Source organism: Moschus berezovskii, chromosome 8 (assembly GCF_049115385.1).
Source record: "Moschus berezovskii isolate FMDL1 chromosome 8, NW_MosBer_1.0, whole genome shotgun sequence".
Lineage (NCBI taxonomy): Eukaryota > Metazoa > Chordata > Mammalia > Artiodactyla > Moschidae > Moschus > Moschus berezovskii.
In genome coordinates, this window is record NC_142467.1 from 87,246,158 (window position 1) to 87,266,370 (window position 20,213).

General features: G+C 34.1%; 1 protein-coding gene across 1 annotated transcript in view; it reads left to right on the forward strand.

Annotated features, from left to right (window-relative positions):
* SLC12A2 (solute carrier family 12 member 2) overlaps positions 1–20,213 on the forward strand; it is a 110,653-nt gene that overhangs the window by 32,995 nt on the left and 57,445 nt on the right. Inside the window, exons 5-11 of the mRNA XM_055428856.2 lie at positions 7,572–7,711; positions 9,394–9,504; positions 10,085–10,193; positions 12,817–12,944; positions 13,041–13,125; positions 15,011–15,162; positions 19,796–19,903. Coding sequence (XP_055284831.2) covers positions 7,572–7,711; positions 9,394–9,504; positions 10,085–10,193; positions 12,817–12,944; positions 13,041–13,125; positions 15,011–15,162; positions 19,796–19,903 — 833 coding nt within the window. The remainder of the gene's footprint in view (positions 1–7,571; positions 7,712–9,393; positions 9,505–10,084; positions 10,194–12,816; positions 12,945–13,040; positions 13,126–15,010; positions 15,163–19,795; positions 19,904–20,213) is intronic.

Below are 20,213 nucleotides of genomic sequence, written 5' to 3' on the forward strand. Positions count from 1 at the left end.
ATGCCCTCCTCCAGGGGATCTTCTCAACTCAGGGATTGAACCCAGGTCTCCTGCATTGCAGGCAGATTCTTTACCGAGTGAACCATCAGAGAAGCCCAAGAATACTGGAGTGGGTAGCCTATCCCTTCTCCAGGGGGTCTTCTTGACCCAGGAATTGAACTGGGGTCTTCTGCCTTGCAGGTGGATTCCTTACCAGCTGAGCTACCAGGGAAGCCCTTTAAAGAAGTATAATGGTGTCCGATTATGAAGTCTAGGATAAAAATAATATGGAAACATTCAGGGGGGAAAAAAGAGTTAAAACTTAGAAAATGCAAGGTTTTTAGTTTCAGTCTTGATTGGATTATAGTAATAATGGGAGGAGGGTACTATTTGAAGCTATTAGTGGCAAGTTAGAGAACCATCTCCTCAGTCCTCTATTTCCAGGGAGTAGAACTAGCACTACCAACTAGCTGATGGAGTCCCCTCTTTCCTTCTCCTCTGGCATACTCCCTGCCCTAGCCATATACACGTGCAGCCCAGAACTCTTTCCCGTCCTGCAAATCCTGCCAGTGTTCTTGAAAGCTCCTATTTTACAGAATTTACAGGTTCTGCAACTCAGATGGTGCTGGCCAGCTTCCACTGTCACTCAGATCTGTGTTTCCTCAATTTCACAGGCCAGAGTTTCTTCTGTCCACGGACAATTAATCTCTGAATATCAACTCATTTATGAAATAGAGGACAACCACAGGCAGCCTTTTATAATATGGAGATGTAATATGTAATATGGAGATGTAATATGGAGGTGGTTTTTGATTTATAATGTATTATATGAACTGAGCAATAGAAGGGATCAGTTCTTCAACCACTTTATGGTTTGGAGCATTAAAAACAGAGGTCAGTACACTTTCAAATAAAAGCCCAGACCACATCAAATTTCTGATAGGTAGTTCTGAGAATCTAAAATCGGTAGAGACCTACCTATGTGACTAAGATCAAATTTTTATATACCTTGTATTTCAGTTCATCAACAGATAATTGTTGAGTATGGGTTTTAGATTTTTAACTATGAACAGGGTCACATTATGTGAGACCGAGATTGTGTTTCTCCCTGCTACTGTCACCCCCCCACCATGGCCCCATAGATAGCCATTTGTCAACAAACTATCTACTCCATACTGAATTAGTTTTGGTGCTGTTGTTGAAAACCAAATTTTCTGTTTATTGTCTTTATTGTATCCTGTTCCATTGATTCATTTATTCTTATACCAGTTATTCCAGGACTACCCTGTTTTGATTGCTTGGCTTTATAAGTTCTAAGTCTTTAAACTTTTGTTCTTTTTCAAAATTGTTTTGACTCTTCTAGGTTCTGTGTATTGCCATATAAAATTTTTGAATTGGCAGTATCAATTTCTCTAAACACAGAAAACCTCGCTGGGACTTTGGGATTTCATTCTTAAAATTTTTGGCGGGGAAGAATGGTCATGTTAACAATATTGAATCTTCCAGTCTCTAAACATGGTGTATCTTTCTGTTTATTTAGATCTTTGTTTCTGTCAGCAGTGTTGTATATTTTTCAGTATAGAGATCTTACATGTTTTGTTCAATTTATCCCTCAGTCATGTTTTTCATCTGGTAAATGGTAATTGTAAATTTCATTTTCCAAATTTTTTAATGACTGTGTGTAGAAATGCAGTAGACTTATGTGTCTTGCTTCTGTGACTTTGCTAAACATAAAGTCGTCATCTGTGAACAGACATGGTTTATACTCTTTTCTTTTCAATCTTTAGTGTTTTCTTCTCTCCCTCTCTTTTTCCCTCTCCTTCTATTTTGTCAGTCTGGTGAAATAGATAGGACCTTCAGTACCATGGTGAAGAAGCGGTGAGAATAAACATCCTTGTAGTGTTGCCAGTTTTACGGGGACTGAGTTGAATATATCACTGTTAAGATGTTAACTGTGGAGTTCTGGAAGATATAATTTTTCAGATTGAGACAGTTCTATTTCTAGATTGCTGGTTGTATTTATCATGAATGAATGTTGGATTTTGTTACACTTTTTCTACATCTGTTGAAATGGGTATGTGGTTTTATTCTCTTATTCTGTTATTATCAAAATTATCTGGTATTTTGAATCTCAGTAACCTAGCATTTGTGGCATAAACCCCACAAAGATCAAAGATATATTTGGTCATAAAGTATTATGGTTTCTGCAAGTTTTTACTTGTTAACATTTTGTTAACAACTTTTGAATCTATGATCATGAGAAATATTTGTCTAAAATTTTCTTTTTTTGCAATAATCTGTGTCAGTTTTGGTATTAGGATTAAGCTCAACTCATAAGGGATGTTGGCTAGTATTGGTTCTTCCTCAGTTTTCTGAAAGAGTTTTTGTAAAATTGATCTTATTTCTTCCTCACTGGTGAAGCTACTTGGGCTTGTGGTTTTGTGTGTGTGTGTGTGTGTATTACAAATTTAATTTCTTAGGAGTATTTCAATTTACTGTTCTTGTCATAGTTCTGACAATATTTTCAAAGAGTTTGTCCATTTTCACCTTAATCGATTTTTCTCTATTGTTTTCTACACCCGTGGTTTTAACTTTTTCTTTTTTTCCTACATTAGGCTTTCCTTTTTTTCTGTTTTCTTAAGGTAGAAGCTTAGATCATTGATTTCATATTATTTATTTACTTTTAATAGAAGTGTCTTTTTTTTTTTTAATGTTAGCACTTAAAGCTGTAATTCCTGCTTTAGGTTTATCCCACTAATTTTTATAGGTTCTCTTTTCATTACTGTTCAGTTCAAAATACTTTTTAATTTCCCTTGTGATTTGTTCTTTTACTAGTGGGTTACTTAAAAATATGTTGCATAATTTAAAACATATTTAGGGGAAGTCCATACATTTAATTCAGCACTATTGTCAGTAATGCTATCTCATTTCAGTTCTTTGAAATATATAGTGACTTGTTTTATGGCCAGTAATCATGTAGCTGTTGATTAACCTAGTCAGAGTTTTGGTTATTGATTTGAAATCTACTGAGAGCTGCAGGGACATGTATCCCCAAATCAATCTGTAGTAATGATGGAACCCAGTGTATAGTATTGTCCTTGCTTAGCATCTCCGGTGTCTACTTCATTGGTGTCTTCTACACTCAGAAGACAGAGCATTTTACAGCCAAATTTTGAGAGTTCATGAGGATATCTTTTCTATATTGACTTTCTGTGTTTGCTTGAACAACAGATTTTTTTGTAAATAAAATAGTTCTTTTTTCTGTGGTTGCCTTTTAATTCATCATAATTTTTTTATACTCTTCAGCTTATTCAATGATAATAAAAAGTCTTATTTAATTTCACATACTGTACTGAATAAGCACTCAGAGAGACTTGAGTTTAAGCCCATTTCTTCCCTTACTATATGTGGTCAAGTTATTTAACCTCTGTAAGCCTTAATTTTCACATATGTAAAATGGGAATGATAAATCATACAGTTGTCCCTTGAATAACACATAGGTTAGAGAAGCTGATGACCCCTATGCAGTTGAAAATCCTTGTATAACTTTTGAGTTCCCCAAAACTTAACTATAGATTACTATTGACCAGAAGCCTTGTAGGTAAAATAAACCATCAATTAACACATATTTTGTGTATATGTATTATATACTGTATTCTTACAGTAAAGTTAAGCCAGAGAGAATAAAATGTTATTAAGAAAATTCTAGTGAGGAAAAAGTACATTTACATTACTATACTGATGCTATAAGTTTTACATCATCCTTTTACTAGATGAATCATTTGTTAATACCTGCATTAATAGTCTTGTATGATACAAAACACTATATATGTTACGTGCATTACTAACACTAGAGATAAAATGAAAAGATTCACTGCTGTACACCTGAAAGCAAGACATCATACAAATCAACTATATTCCAACAGAAGTTTTTTAAAATGTGAGAAATTAAAAAAAATTTAACAAATGAAAAGATAATGTGAAAAATGGAATTTATATTTATTTACAGGTATAGCAGTTCACACACTGAAAACAAAGAGGCAGCAATATGATTGCGTTAGCCTAGTATGATATGACTGTATCATGGTAGCCTAGCCTCTGCACTAATGAGTGAATCCTTGTACAGTTTTTATGGCATACAGTATTACAGTCATATTCATAGTATAGTATTATAAACACTGTTACATTTTTTAAAAACCACTTATCTGTGATGATGCGCAGTTTCTCTAATTACCAGAGAGGGAGGGACAGAGCACAGCTTGTTTTGTATGTTAATTCTCTGAGCAAAGTTAATGTATTAGAAAGAAAATTAATATATTAGTTTCGTATTAGGTATCATTTACCTTAAACCTATGTAAAGATAGACTAGTATCCACATACATTTTATGTATTCATGACACACCTAACTTGTTCTTAATTTTTTCTGTATTTCTATACCATGTGATTCATCTGTGAATTTTTTCAAATTATCATAAATCTCAAAAAAAATTTTCAGTATATTTATTGAAAAAAATCCACATATAAGTGGACCTGCGCATTTCACACCTGTGTTGTTCAAGAGTCAGTTGTACTTGCTAGATTTAAATAAAATGTGTAATTTTACTTAATTACAAAATAAAAATTTTATTTTAAGATGTATATCACTCTATGTTGATTAGTAAATAGGCCATCCTTTCAGAGCAGTAGATAGTTTATACTATTTTTGTTGCTCAGGAAAAAAAGTGGGGGGAGAAATCTCTTAAAACTGGTTGCCTCAAGGACACAGGAATAAAAATGAGAATAAATAGGGCAGAGTACTGTTGCTTTTCATCAAGAATTTATAGGAAGATGAGCAGATGCTTTTAAAATATTCTTCATGTATAACTTTTTATTTTCATTAAAAAAAATAAAATCTTTTAAAAAGTAGTGAAACTAGGTCTTAGGTTTTAAGTTTAGGTATCCCAATTAGTGGAAGATTTTTAAATAGTTCTGAAATGTCAGAATTTGTTACTTATATTCATTATTTCCCTTCCACTTATCTTTACCAATGTTAAATACATTTTAAGATATATATTTTTTCTTATTAGTAATAGAAAGACTTGAAATATCAGAAAATCAAAACTTTAAACACACAACAACTGAATTCTGTGCTTTTATAGCTTCTCTTGGTGTATTTCTCCTTCTAAAGAATATTGTCAATTACTGGAATACATGAGTGGCTGACTGATTTCAGTTAACCTTTTATTGTGACTTAATTGTCCTATCTATAAAGTCAGGTTAAATACTTGTCTTAATTCATTATTGATATTGAGATTAAATGACATGTTCATTAACTATAGGCTGTGATAATTATGATATTCTAGGGATTTTCTGTGTGATTATGTGATTTAATATCTTTAACTTTAGCTCTTTGATATAAAAATTGTCATTATATGTAAGTCCATTAGGATTTTTAGTGTTCAGAAGTATTTGGGGAAAATTTTTGTCGTTTCATCTCATTTTAAAAAATGAGACTGATACTAAATGATCAGATTGCAATTCTTCAGAATTTTAAAGATGATAAAAATTATTAATTAAGTGAATTACTAAGAAAGTTTTTTTTTAATTGGCCTATAGTTATTTTACAGTGTTATATCTGTGCCTGCCTTACTGTAATGAAGAAGTTTTGGTGGATAGGTTTAAAGTATAGAATATTTTGAGAAACTTGATAAAATTAACCCCCAAAACTATTACAGGTATTTTCAAAATAAAGTTTGTATATTTAGTAATTTATTAAATTGTAGAATCTGTTGTTGCATTTGTCTTCATTATATGGTCTTAAGACTTCCTTAAGGCAGAAAGTGAAGAGAAACTAAAGAGCCTCTTTATTGAAACTGAGAGAGTGAGAAAGCTGGCTTAAAACTCAACATTCAGAAAACTAAGATCATGGCATCCGGTCCCATCACTTCATGATAAATAGATGGAGAAACAGTGGAAACAATGACAGACTTTATTTTCTTGGGTTCCAAAATCACCGCAGATGGTGACTGCAGCCATGAAATTAAAAGACGCTTGCTCCTTGGAAAAAAAGCTAGGACAAAGCTAGACAGCCTATTAAAGAGCAGAGGCTTTACTTTGCCAGCAAAGGTCCATCTAGTCAAAGCTGTGGTTTTTCCAGTAGTCGTGTATGGATGTGAGAGTTGGACCATAAAGAAGGCTAAGTGCCAAAGAATTGACGCTTTTGAACTGTGGCATTGGAGAATACTCTTGAGAGTCCTTTGGACAGCAAGGAGATCAAACCAGTGAATCCTAAAGGAAGTCAATCTTGAATATTCATTGGAAGGACTATGCTGAAGCTCCAGTACTTGGACCACCTGATGTAAAGAGCTGACTCATTAGAAAAGACTCTGATGCTGGGAAAGGTTGAAGGCAGGAGGAGAAGGGGATGACAGAGAATGAGATGGTTGGATGGCATCACTGACTCAATGGACATGAGTTTGAGCAAGCTCTGGGAGATGGTAATGGACAGGGAAGCCTGATGTGCTGCAGTCCACGGGGTCGCAAAGAGTCAGACACAACTGAGAGACTGATCAACAAAAAGAATAGAATATTTCATCAGTGTCTAGAAAAATGTATATAACTTAATGTAACTTCAGTACTATTAAAACTAAGTTTTGATTATGACCTAGAAACCAAAAATAAGAAATTTAGGGGAGCTTTTAGAGACTTTAGATAAGTATTACACTGACTCAGAATCAAAATACTGATTTAAGTTAGAAAAATACCTGCTTCATGATGATAGCTCGTTTAGTGTCTTTGTCTACTCTGCCATTTAGGCAGGATTTATAATATAAATTAATATAAATTGTATTAAATATAATATAAATTTATTAATAAATTAGTAAAAATTAAGTTTTATTATGATAAAACTGGGCTTCCCTTGTGGCTCAGCTGGTAAAGAATCCGCCTGCAATGCGGGAGATCTGGGTTTGATTCCTGGGTTGGGAAGATCCCTTGGAGAAGGAAAGGCTACCCACTCCAGTATTCTGGCCTGGAGGATTCCATGGAACTTACAGTACATGGGGTCGCAAAGAGACACTAATGAGTGACTTTCCCTCACTCACATGATAAAACTATGTCTCTTCAGGATGTCAATATGTGCTGTTCATTAAATTTCTTGTGATACCTTCATTTTTCTTTAGTATTCACATTCAGCAAATTACCACACTAAGTAACTGAAATCATGTCAATTATCATTTTAAATGTTATTTAAGATTAAAAATGTTACTTAGAAAATCATTGGGAAATGATCTTGATGTCTCTGAATCATGAGGAGGAGGCTGTTACCATTTTAATCTAAGCTTTAGAAAAGAAAGTAGGGATTTAAATAGCAGGATGATTTTTATATTTAATGTGAGGAAATTTTTCTGGATGTTCAGAACTGTTATGAATGAAGTGGGTTGTAAAGAATTCTTTCTGGGTGTTTCTTCCTAAAAATATGCTCACCCACTTGCTTATTACTTTAACTGCTATGTTCATTGGTGGCATGTGTTTGTGAACTCTTGTGTAATTGAAAGGATTATTTGACATTTAAAATTCTAACATTAGTACTTGTGTTTTTTTCTTTTCCTTAGGAGGAGCATATTATTTAATATCTAGAAGTCTAGGGCCAGAATTTGGTGGTGCAATTGGCCTGATCTTCGCTTTTGCCAATGCTGTCGCAGTTGCTATGTATGTGGTTGGATTTGCAGAAACTGTGGTGGAGTTGCTTAAGGTAATTCACCTTTTTCCGATCATTTGTATCCTGGATCTTCTCTGAGGATTTACGTGCCATTCACCATGTAAGATGCCATGAAAGCAGCAAGGAACATAAAACTCGTCCTTCGAGAAGTTTAGTGTGGGAGACAGACCAACAAATGTCAGAAATGGGTAACTGCAGGAGGTCTTGACAAACTAGGAGGATCACTTAACTTGCCATCCTGGAGTAGGATGGCAGAGATGTGTCAAGACAGCATTTTCAAAGGAAGGGAGTCAAGACATTAGCACCCAGATAGGAGAGGTGAGATATGGTATGAGGGAAATAGGAAAGAAAAGAAAACAAAGACCTGGAAGGGTTAGAGTATGGTGTCTTATTAAAAAAAAAAAACAAACACAAAACTGGAAATACTTCAGTATGGCTGAAGCACAGAGTGACACAAGGTTTAAGATAAGAGGGAGGAAAGAAAGGATCAAGTCAGGAAGGGTCTTGTTTGCTGTTAAACCTGGATTGTATCTTAACTGGAGTTGAGATCCATGATGATCAGATTTGGTGCCTCAAGAAATATGATTACAGTGTAGAGAATTGTGAGGGGTCACAACTGGACATGGAGACAATTTAAAAGGTTGTAGCTATCCTGGGAGAAGAGATGTTGGTGAATATTAAATCCGTGATGAGTGGAGCTGGAGAGATGTATTTGAGTGGTTTTTAATAAGTTGAGTAAGTGGACTTGATTGATGGGATGTGGGAAATTAGAGAACAAGAAAGGAGGACTGATTTAGATGGATGGTAATGCCATTTTCCGTGAGATAGAGAACACAGAACATTTCAGTTTGGGATGTCTAATTTGGTGTATGTAAGTCAAGCTGGCCAGGAAGTGGTTGGTGATACTGCCCTGGAGTTGAGAAGAGAACTTAGTTGAAAAGAGTAATTAGTATGTGTGTAGTTAAAGCAGTAGAAATAGGATTCAGTTTTATTAACTGAGAAGAATCTTGAATGACACCTGTAGTTGTTCATGTTAGGTTGTAACTTCTTATACTGTACTATTTGGTACATTAGGAAGTGTAACATCTGAAAAGGACTGATACTTGCATTGGCCTTGACCTTAGCTACCTAGGCCAAAGGGACAGAGAAAAGGAAGTAAGCAAACAGTACAATCATTAAGAATTCATAGTCTTTCATTGCTTAATTTAGTATATGTTTTTAATGTTATCATGTTAGCCACAAATAATTTTGTTCTTAGAATGGAACAGTGTGACTTTGGACAGCTGCATGAAAGTGTGTTCATCTCTTTTCCTTATGCATTGGAAGAGACTGTTGAAAGCTGAATTCACTAACAACAATGAATACAAAATATATTTCTGCTTTGTAACTTTAAAATAATCCTATTAGTACTACTTAGTCATATTATGATTTTTTTCTTTGCTTGTTAGCAATCCATTTCTTTAATTTGAGTCTTTATAAATATAGCAGTATTAATATTTGATCATATTTTTGATGTCTTCAGATGTTTGAGTGACATCTTAATAGTAAATAATAATTCATTCTTTTTTGCTAGATCTCCCTATTCATTCCTTAAATAGGAATTTATTCAATTTCTATCTGTGAAGAACTGTGATATCTCTAAAATGTTTCAAAAAGAATGGAAGAATTTAGCTGAAGTAAATAATATTTTTCATTCTATTATTTTCTTTTTGTAGGAACATTCCATACTTATGATAGATGAAATCAATGATATTCGAATTATTGGAGCCATTACAGTGGTGATCCTTTTAGGTATCTCAGTAGCTGGAATGGAGTGGGAGGCAAAAGTAAGTAATGGTATCATTGGGACCTCTGTAAATGTTGAATGTACAAACATTCAGAGCTTATGTTTTAGGTATGTTCTAAGGTATGGTAATACCTTTAGATTTTGAAGGTTCCTAAGTGGCCATTTTCAAAGACGTTTACATACAAGGTCATTTCTATTTGGCAAGGTGGGGAGTATTTGGAAATAATAGTCATTTGAAGAGGTAATCAAAGATATGTAAGAAAAAATGAATTACGGAGTATGTCAGGGAGTTACTAAAGGTAATATCAGTACTATAATTTTTTTCTCTATTTTAACATTTGTGGTGTTAGTGCATTTAACATGCACATCTTTAACTCATTTTGGAAATAGTTGGCATGACCCTACTTTTGCTCTCCATTTTCCCCCAATGTATTGAACATTCTGAGATTGCTCCTTTAACAAAAAGTTATTAAGCACCTGCTTTGTGCTTAGCACTGTGTGAGGCTCTGGGAAAACAAGACAGAAATCTTTTCCCTTAACGGGAGTTATATTCCAGTGGCGTTGAATTGGTGTATCGACACAGTATATTTGATTTTGATTTTTAACGTTTAAAATTTCAGGCTCAGATTGTTCTTTTGGTGATTCTACTACTTGCTATAGCTGATTTCGTCATAGGAACATTTATCCCATTGGAGAGCAAGAAGCCCAAAGGTTTCTTTGGTTATAAGTGTAAGTAAGAAAGAATATGTTTTTTTTTTTTTTTAAGGTACACATTATAGCATTCTAGTGTTAAATACATTTAGTACATTTTTCATATTTTGTAATGTAATTGAGTTTGGTGTAGTGACTAACGCTAATTGACAGTCCAGTTTAGTTTGGTTTCTTTACATTTATTGTATAATTGGAATAAAAAAATCACTTTTATTTATATCTTTCATTTTTCATCATTAGCAAAACGAAAGGTAATAAAACAGAGAAATCAGTGCTACTGAGGAAAAGTACTTTTCTCATTTGGGGAATTTGTTACTGAAATTGTAACTTCTGTTCTAATGTTGCCTTTCCATTCTTTTAGTTGTATTTAAACACAATAGTCTAAAAGTGCCTGAGACTGTGAAAGCAACTAGAAATAGTTTCTTAATGTAATTCTACAGTTTACATTATTAATTGTGTGAGAATTTTCCAGTTTTCATCTTCCATAACCCTTTTCATTCTGCCTGTTAACTTTCACTACAGGTGTAATTTATGTGTCATTTATTATTTTATAAAGTGTCTTGCTGTATCTCCGCCCCACTCCCTCCACTGAGCTGCCATTCTGAACCTTCTCTTCAAGGCAGAATGAAAGCCAGAGAGAAGAGTTGCAATAGCATCAGAGTTGCTTTTCCCTTAGGGTAAAGGGTCTGCCTATGTTAGATTGACAAAAACTCCTTGTTTTTTTTAGTCTCCTGACTCTCAGCAACATTGTATTTAGCTGTCCCATTCTCCTTTGATGTCAGACACTGTATTCTAGTGAGTTCTTTCCTACCTGATTCTCTGGTCGCTCTTTTACTCCTGTTAACCCTTCTCTTCTTTCATCCTCTAAATGTCAGAGTTGTACAGTGTTGTCCTGGGCCTTCTAACTATATTCTTTCCTTTGGCAGTATCTATTCTCATGGCTCAAAATGCTTTCAAGAGACTGACATGTTTCTATTTCTGGGTCTCTCCTTTAAACTCCAGATATAAATATATATTCAACTGCTTATTTGATGTCCCTCCTAACTAACCCTTCTTGAACTTCTCCATTCTGATACATGAAAGAAGTCAGGATCTCAGTGTTTTCTACTTGTTCTCTTTCCAGTCCTCCCATCAGTACATTATTCTGCCATCACTAGATTGAACCACTACAGTAACCTTCTAATTGGTTCCCCTGCTTCAGATGCTGATCCTTCAGTCCATTGTCTCTGCAGCATCCACATAAGCATCGATCATACCATGTCATTTGCATGATTCTGTGCCCACCTTGGCTTTTCATTATATTGAGGACAAAATCTAAACTCTTATAAAATAAACTTTTGCATGATCTCACCCCTGCTGATCCCTTCCATTTATTTCATTTCATCTCCCCCCGTACTGTGAGAGCTTTGCCTTCTTTCTGTTCTTCAAAACTGCTAAACCTTCTTCCTGCCTCAGGGCCTTTCTGTATGTCTTGGTTATTCCTGGTGTACTCTTTCCCTGGAACGTCGCATGGCTGATTCCTGCTCCATAAAGTCTCAACTTAAGTGTTAACTCCTTAGTTGCATCACTTTAGCTTTGTGTAATAAACACATTGAATTAGATTATCTCTCTCTGATTATTTGTCACAACACCCTATTTCCCTTGAGTACTTTTACTGCTGTTTGCAGTGGCCTTTTTTTTTTTTTTTTAAACTTATTTGGTAGCTCCCTATGGATACTACAAGGGCTTCCTTCCCTTATAGCTCAGTGGGTAAAGAATCTGCCTGCAATGCAAGAGACTTGGGTTCAATTCTTGGGTCAGGAAGATCCCCTGGAGAAGGAAATGGCAACCCACTCCAGTATTCTTGCCTGGAGAATCCTATGGACAGATTCATGGCAGGCTATGGGGTCACAAGAGTTGGACACAACTTAGCAACTAAACTACAACTACTGCTACTACTATTGATACTTTTAAGTTCCATGAAGGTAGCTTGTTGCTATTGGACTTCCTCAGTACCTTGAGATACCAGATGGCTCCAGTATTGGCACATGGTGTATACTCAGATACGGGATGGATGGATGAATGGATGGATGAATGACAGTTTATTGTTTATTTCTATTTGAGGACCTATTAGAATAGATGGAAATAGTAGGAACTGGTTGACACTTTCATTATTACTGAAATGGAAAGGGCCTTTACCTAGTTTGTCTTAGCTAAAAATTATCTAGATGCCTGATGGATAGCCTCAAAAGTGAAACAGTTCACCCCTAGGAAATAGAGAAAACAGTACAGATAAGTTGGATGTAAGGGGAAAAAACAGTTCCAGGTTAGTGTGAACTTTTTCTTCTTCTACCTGCTTTCTTGTTTCTTTGACCTCTTGGCCTGTCTTAAGAATCAAGTTAGAGGTATTTCAAACATAATTAGTAAGGTATACAAAATAATAGTGCATGAATCAGATCAAACCACCATTTTGGATGTAAACTGTTTTCCTCATACAAGAAAAGAGGAACACCAATACTTGAATCTGAAAATATTCAAGAATTTACCAGTTACTGGAACTGAAGAAAAGTCAGGGATCATAGATCACCACTTACTCTTAATCTAAAATTTTACAGCCTAATCCACTATCCATTAATTGCCAAAAATATTTTATTCTCTATAGCTGAAATATTTAATGAGAACTTTGGGCCAGATTTTCGAGAAGAAGAGACCTTTTTTTCTGTATTTGCCATCTTTTTTCCTGCTGCAACTGGCATTCTGGCCGGAGCAAATATCTCAGGTGATCTTGCAGTAAGTATTATAAAGTACTTTACTGATTTCATATAAAAATGATATACATATATTTGTTTTTAAAGGTAGACTTTAAAAAACGTTTTTGTCTTCTAGGATCCTCAGTCAGCCATACCCAAAGGAACGCTCTTAGCCATTTTAATTACTACGCTGGTTTACATAGGAATTGCAGTATCTGTAGGTAAATAACCTTACATTTCTCTCTGTGTTTCAGGCATTTAATGATGTATGTACTATAAATATTCGTTTTCATGACATTATATTTCTGACTTTTAAATTAAGAGCTATTTCAATAAAAAGACATGGAGTTGTGTATTTTACTTTAAAAGTACTTAAGTAAGCTAGTAGTGACTTAATACATGTTGTCTAAGCCACCAAGTATTCTATTGTTTCTTGTCTGGGATTTTTATTTAATCATATAGTAAGTTAGAAAGTTATGTAAAATCTCATCGGCAGGTTCTTAAATTTCACTGAGACATATTTACAGAAAATATAATTCGTGTGTAGAAGTAAATGAATTTTACTTTCTGATCTTCACAAATTTTAGCATATTTTTGTTTATGATGGTTATTTTTTATATTTTTATATAATCTTACTCTATTAGGATTATTTCAAGGCCATTATGCAGAACCTGACATATTTTACCATAAAAATTTGATTTCAATTAATAGGAGATACTGCATTGAAGGAAAAGTATTACTAAATTAATGATTTTAAGCTATTTTAATACATTGATGGAATCATAATATTATAGTACTTGAAGAAAGGACTTAAGAGGTGAGCCAGTCTCTAAATCTTTTATGTGTGAGGAAGCCAATTTTGCTGCCAAAAATAAGATAATGGCACTGCCTTTAAAAATTGTTTTCACGACAAAGAGGGTTTTGGTGTTTTTATTTATAAGTAAGTAAATAATTTTGAAATACCAATTTAAGATAGGTTCTTTAACTGAAACATTCTAGTCTAGAAAAAAATTTAATAACTACTGATTTTACATATAATCTGCATACACTGACTATAGATGCTGTCTTGTCTTGAATTTATTGTACATTCATAAAATTAAAGACTATCCAGAAATCATATTCCTAAAGTATAAGCATTGTGTTTAATGTCTAAATTCAAAAATTAAGGTTACAGTTAAAAATTTTAATTTTACTACAAGAATAAATCATAGTCTACTACTAATCAAAAGAATCACAAGCTCCAAATTCATTGACTATAGAATATAGATTTTTCATAGTATTTGATTATTTAGTCTGCTGCAAATCTCAGATACTATATAGTTTCTTTAATTTTTTCTTTTTTTTTTTATTGCAGTAGAGTTGATTTACAATGTTGTTAATTCCTGCTTTACAGCACAGTGACTCAGTTATATGTGTGTATACATTATTTTTACTAATCTTTTCCATTATAGTTTATCCTAGGATATTGAATATAGTTCCCTGTGCTATATGGTAGAACTTTGTTTTTTATTCATTCTATGTGTAATAGCTTACATCTGCTTACCCCAGAGTCCCAGATTATCCCTCCCCGACTCCTCCCACCTTACATTTTCATATTATCAAGGTGGACTTACTTTATACAAAGGTTTAAATAGAATTATATAATTCATTCATGTTTAAATTACTTTTCCTCACAGAAGATTGACGTTACCTCAAGTCTGATCTTTGGCACATTTTAAATATAAAGTATTCAGAGTATGTGAAACTATTTCTGCCATTTGGAACTCTTTCAACATAGTGTTTCTGTATTTGCTTTAGGACATTTTAATCAAATAGTGCAGGAAATTATTTTGCTAATATATCATTTTCACAGTGATGTTTGAAAGATTTTAAGTGTATATATATATACATACTTAATAAGGTTTCATTTCACTGACTCAATACTGGGGACCATGATGCTTTCCAGATTCTGTTCCAGGTAAAGCTTTCTTAACTGTAATGCTTATATTAATATTATAAGCAAGTACATACAGTCAGGACCATAAATTTCTTTATGGGTATATATAATTTTGAAATGAAGGTAGATGTTAGCTTGATTATTTGTCCTCATTGTCACTTATGCTTCAGGTTCATGTGTTGTTCGGGATGCTACTGGGAACATTAATGACACCATTGTAACAGAGCTAACAAACTGTACTTCTGCAGCTTGCAAATTAAACTTTGATTTTTCATCTTGTGAAACCAATCCTTGTTCCTATGGCCTAATGAACAACTTCCAGGTGAGCATCAAATTTATATTATACAAACATTCTGTGATCATCTAGAGGTCAAACTGCTGTCAATTCTGCCAGAGTATAGCAAAAAGTTTTTGCTATTGCTTTATACTCAGATACCCTGGAGAAGGAAATGGCAACCCACTCCAGTATTCTTGCCTGGAGAACCCCATGGAGGGAGGAGCCTGGTAGGCTACAGTCCACGGGGTCGCAAAGAGTCGGACACGACTGAGCGACTTCACGTCACTTCACTATACTCAGATATCAGTGAAGACGGCATGCAGCCAACAGTGCATGCTCAGTCATGTCCAACTCTGTGCAACCCCATGCACTTCAGCCTGCCACACTCGCCTGTCCATGGCATTTTCCAGGCAAGAATACTTGAGTGGGTTGCCATTTCCTCCTCCAGGAGACCTTCCTCACCCAGGGATTGAACCAGTGACTGCTGCATTGATAGGTGGATTTTTTACCACTGTGCCATTTGGGAAGCCCCATGTAAATAATTGGGCAAACAGAAAAATATAAAAGAATGAAACCTGAGCCTGTTCGGGGGCAAAAGGGCCCCAGAGGTAACACTGGGATATAGGTAACACTTCTATAATAGGGTATAATAAATAGTAATTATATATAGTATACTGTTTGAGAAAGTAAGAAAGCATCTCACACATGGTCATATATGCTGGGCCTATTTCTGGTTTCTCAGTTGTGTTCCATTGATCTTTGTGTCTGTCCCTCCAACAATGCCATACTTTCTTGAGTACTGTAATTAGATTGTCAGTCTTAAAATCAGGTAGCTTGATTCCGCTCACTTTATTCTTTTTTCAAAATCATTTTAGCTATTTTAGTTCTTTTGCTTTTTCAGATAAATTTTAGAATAATCTATGTTTATCTACAAAAAGTCTTGCTGGAATTTTGGTAGGAAATGTATTAAACTTGTACATCAGTTTGGGGAGAATGGATAGCTTTACACTGTTCCAGTCCATGAACACATATATTCTACCCTTTATTTATATCTTCTTTGACTTCCTTCATCATTATTATGTAGTTTTCAGAATATCAGTCCTGTATATTTTTTGTTAGATTTACACCTAAGTATTTTGTTTTTATTTTTGAGCAGTTTAAATCCGTACTAACTGAAATGAATTCAGCTTTCTGATTTGAGATTTCCCCCTAATTCCTCTATATATAAATGCCCTTTTAATTATTGATCAGTATCAGCAGTCTTATTTAATTAAATATGGCTAATATTGTGATACTGTGTTAAACCACCATTGAACAGCAGAATTAAATTATTAATTTAATTTGTGATGAGTTGACTCACTGGAAAAGACTCTGATGCTGGGAAGGATTGGGGGCAGGAGGAGAAGGGGACGACAGAGAATGAGATGGCTGGATGGCATCACCGACTCGATGGACATGAGTTTGAGTGAACTCCGGGAGTTGGTGATGGATAGGGAGGCCTGGCGTGCTATGATTCATGGGGTCGCAAAGAGTCGGACACGACTGAGTGACTGAACTGAACTGAACTGAAAAGTTTGTGAAATAGTAAACATATGAACTCCGTAAAGATTAGCAGTAGTAGTAGTAGTTTAGTCACTAAGTCATGTCCGACTCTTGTGACCCCATAGACTGTAGCCTGCTAGGCTTCTCTGTCCATGGGATTCTCCAGGCAAGAATACTGGAGTGGGTTGCCATTTCCTTCTCCAGGGGATCTTCCTGACACAGGAATCGAACCTGAGTCTCCTACATTGCAGGCAGATTCTTTCCCAACTGATCTATAAAGGAAGCCCCAATAAAGATTAGTATTGCTGCTCAAGTATTTGCAGAATATCAGTCCTGCTTTTTATTTATTCTATTTTTGTAAAATTTATGAGTTTTAGATAAGATTTATAAGATAAAAAGAACTACTAAAATTTGGAGGATATTTTGAGAGTTGCTTGATAATTCTCAGGATGCTAGAAAGAAAAAACTCAAAGGGATAGATAGATTCAGGAGATTAAAACAAGATATTTTATGGTAAAGTTATAGAATAGAGCTACAAATTCAAAGTGGAAAATAAAAATTCTGCTTCCTCGTGTTTTTCTAGTAATACTTAAACCTAATAAAACAGAATAGTTGAGGATTTAATGTATTTCAGAGCATTATGTAGAAATATTATGTAGAATCTGTGTAGTTTACATGAACATTGTTAATGGCATTATGTATATTTTCTTTTGTATAGTTTCAAACAATTAGCTGCACTTTCAGTGGTTAAAAATATTGAACTCAATTATGTAATAGATGTTTGTTTTTTTCTAGTCACAAGACTAGGCAAAATCATAGAATGAAAGAAAGTATTCATGTCCAGCTAATTATTCAGGCCAATTCTGACATTGATATTGTGTATGAAAGGCACAAATGTTGGTCTCTGCCCAGTGACTGAAAATGCCAATCAGATTTCTGTGTTGTTGCCTTAGACTACAAAAGTATGTTGTCTTTATTAAGTCTAAGTATGGAAAGTATGGACTTACTTAATCAAAGTATAGGAGTTTGGTATATGTAAATTTGCTTTTCTAATTTAAGTAAATTTTTTAAAAGTACTTTGTGAAGTGATAGAGAATGGAAAGAAAATTCTGTCAAATTATTAATTGCTTGTCACTTGGAGAATGAAGAATGGTGAATAGAACATTACTGAGGAGCATATAAATGGAGACTCCATCATGAAATCTATACAAAGGCACACTGTATAATGCTATTTTGCATATAATTGATAAATATATGTATATATAATTGAGTCACCTTATCTTAAATGTTTAATTTTATTTAGTTTTATGTTTCTTATTATATTTCTGTATTTTAATGTCCTCAGAAACCTTTGACTCACCATTGTTTAATAAACAAAGTGTGCTGATCATTCACTACTAGTAAAATTTTTTGACTCACCATTGTTTAATAAACAAAGTGTGCTGATCATTCACTACTAGTAAAATTTATAATGGATAGATCAAATTAACAGTACCTAAATCCATTAAACAGTTCTTGCAAATCGACTTTATATTTTGACAGATTTTAAAGGTACACAAGGAAAACCTACCCCACCTACTTACCCTTCATTTGTATTTATTAGTTGTTTATCTTTGTAGGTATAGTATTTTTCTCCTCAAACCATGAGAATAAATTATGACATCACAGCACGACAGTGAGAGTGAAGCACGTAGAACACTGCGAGCGCGGTGGATTAATTACCCCGGGCAGCCCAGTGCTGGTGAAGCCCTGCTGTCCTAATGTGTATTCATGTCCGTAGTTCCTCACTTGCTCCAGTAATGCCCCAGGTCACTTTTTCCTGATCCAGGATTCAGTCTTTTGTCACATGTGGCCTTTAGTTGTGTTATTTTAAAATGCTTTAACCTAGAGCAGTTCATAGCTTGCTTGTTTTTAACCCTTCAAGATGTTGACATTTTGAAGGGTTCAGGAAAATTACTTTGCATTATGCTCCTCAGTTTGGGGTTTATTTTATTGCCTTCTCATCATCTAAGTTAGTGATATATATTTTTTTTAATTTAACTTCCTTATAGGAAATATTTGAACATATTCAAAGAGAGAGAAAGCAATCTAATGTACCTGACATACACATTTTCTAGCTTCATCAGTTATTAAAGCATGGCTAGTAGTGTTTTGATTATGACCCCCAATTCACAGATTACTTACAGGCAATTCCTAGACTTAAATCTTTTTGACTGGATATTTCAACTTTTAGCTTAAAAAAAATAAGTATTCTTTAAAATCAAACAGAAGACATAACCACGATTCCAATCTACTATCTTAACATCAAGGAAAAAAAAAGAAACAACCTTCCTGACAGAAGTGTATCATACCAGTTTGGAGTATTATTGTGCACCTCAGTCTGATTAACTGTCTAGATCTACCCACCAGTTGACTAGAAATAGAGGTGAGAGGAACAAATTAAACAAGGCATGGAGATTGTCAGCAAAATCCAGAGCATAGGGTTTCTCTAGGAGAAATAATATAAAAATATTAAAATTTAAGGAAAGGATGAATCTGTGGATTGAAAAAGACTTAAGACAAAACCACCAAATATAAAGTGTAATCCTTTTGTGGATCCTGATTTGAATGAACTATTTTAAAAAGCAAGAAAAGAAAAAGAATTCCAGAATTGTGCATCAATTGAGTATTGATGCATTGTGGACGCTGTTAAAGAATTAAGCAGTTTTCAAGATGCGACAGTGACTGTAGTTACAGTTTTTAAAAGTTCTTACCCATTAGAGGTACGCACTGAAACATTTATGCATGAAATGATATCTGGAACATTTATGTGTGAAATATAATAATGCAAAGATTGGCCTGTTGAAACTGATGCATATTTTGTAGTTGGGCATGCTCTTCTCGTTGCCATTGTGTTTGCCTCTGATGTTGTACAGAATGAAAAGGTTTTTTTTACATTAATTAAGGGTTGGTGATACATCATTTTCAGAAGTTTATAATGCATGTATGTAACCATTATTACTGTGGACTATTGCTTTTGTTATCATATTCTCCCCAGTATTACTATTAGTGTTCTTCATAGGAATAGTAAAGATGTATAATGTTGTGGATTTTTTTGAATTGTATATGACTTACTTTTCCATTGTCACTTTTTAAGGTAATGAGCATGGTGTCAGGCTTTGCACCATTAATTTCTGCAGGTATCTTCTCAGCCACTCTTTCTTCTGCATTAGCATCTCTTGTGAGTGCACCCAAAATATTTCAGGTGAGTATTTTCACACTGGAAATTTTATTAAAGAGATAGGCAAGGTAATATATTTCAAATGGGATTTTTAATATTTTTAAATGATTTATTTACTTCTATCAACCCTGTGTATTTATATGATACATGCCAACACATATATCAAGAGTGGCATATTTAATTTTATGCACAGGAATGTGGATATTATATTTATATAAACAGTTGTGCATTTATCCACTGACAGGGTATAATTTTTGAGTTGTATTTCTGGAAGTGGTAATGAATTTTTGCTTTTTTGACATACTCTGTTAGCATAAATTTTCATGTCTTACCA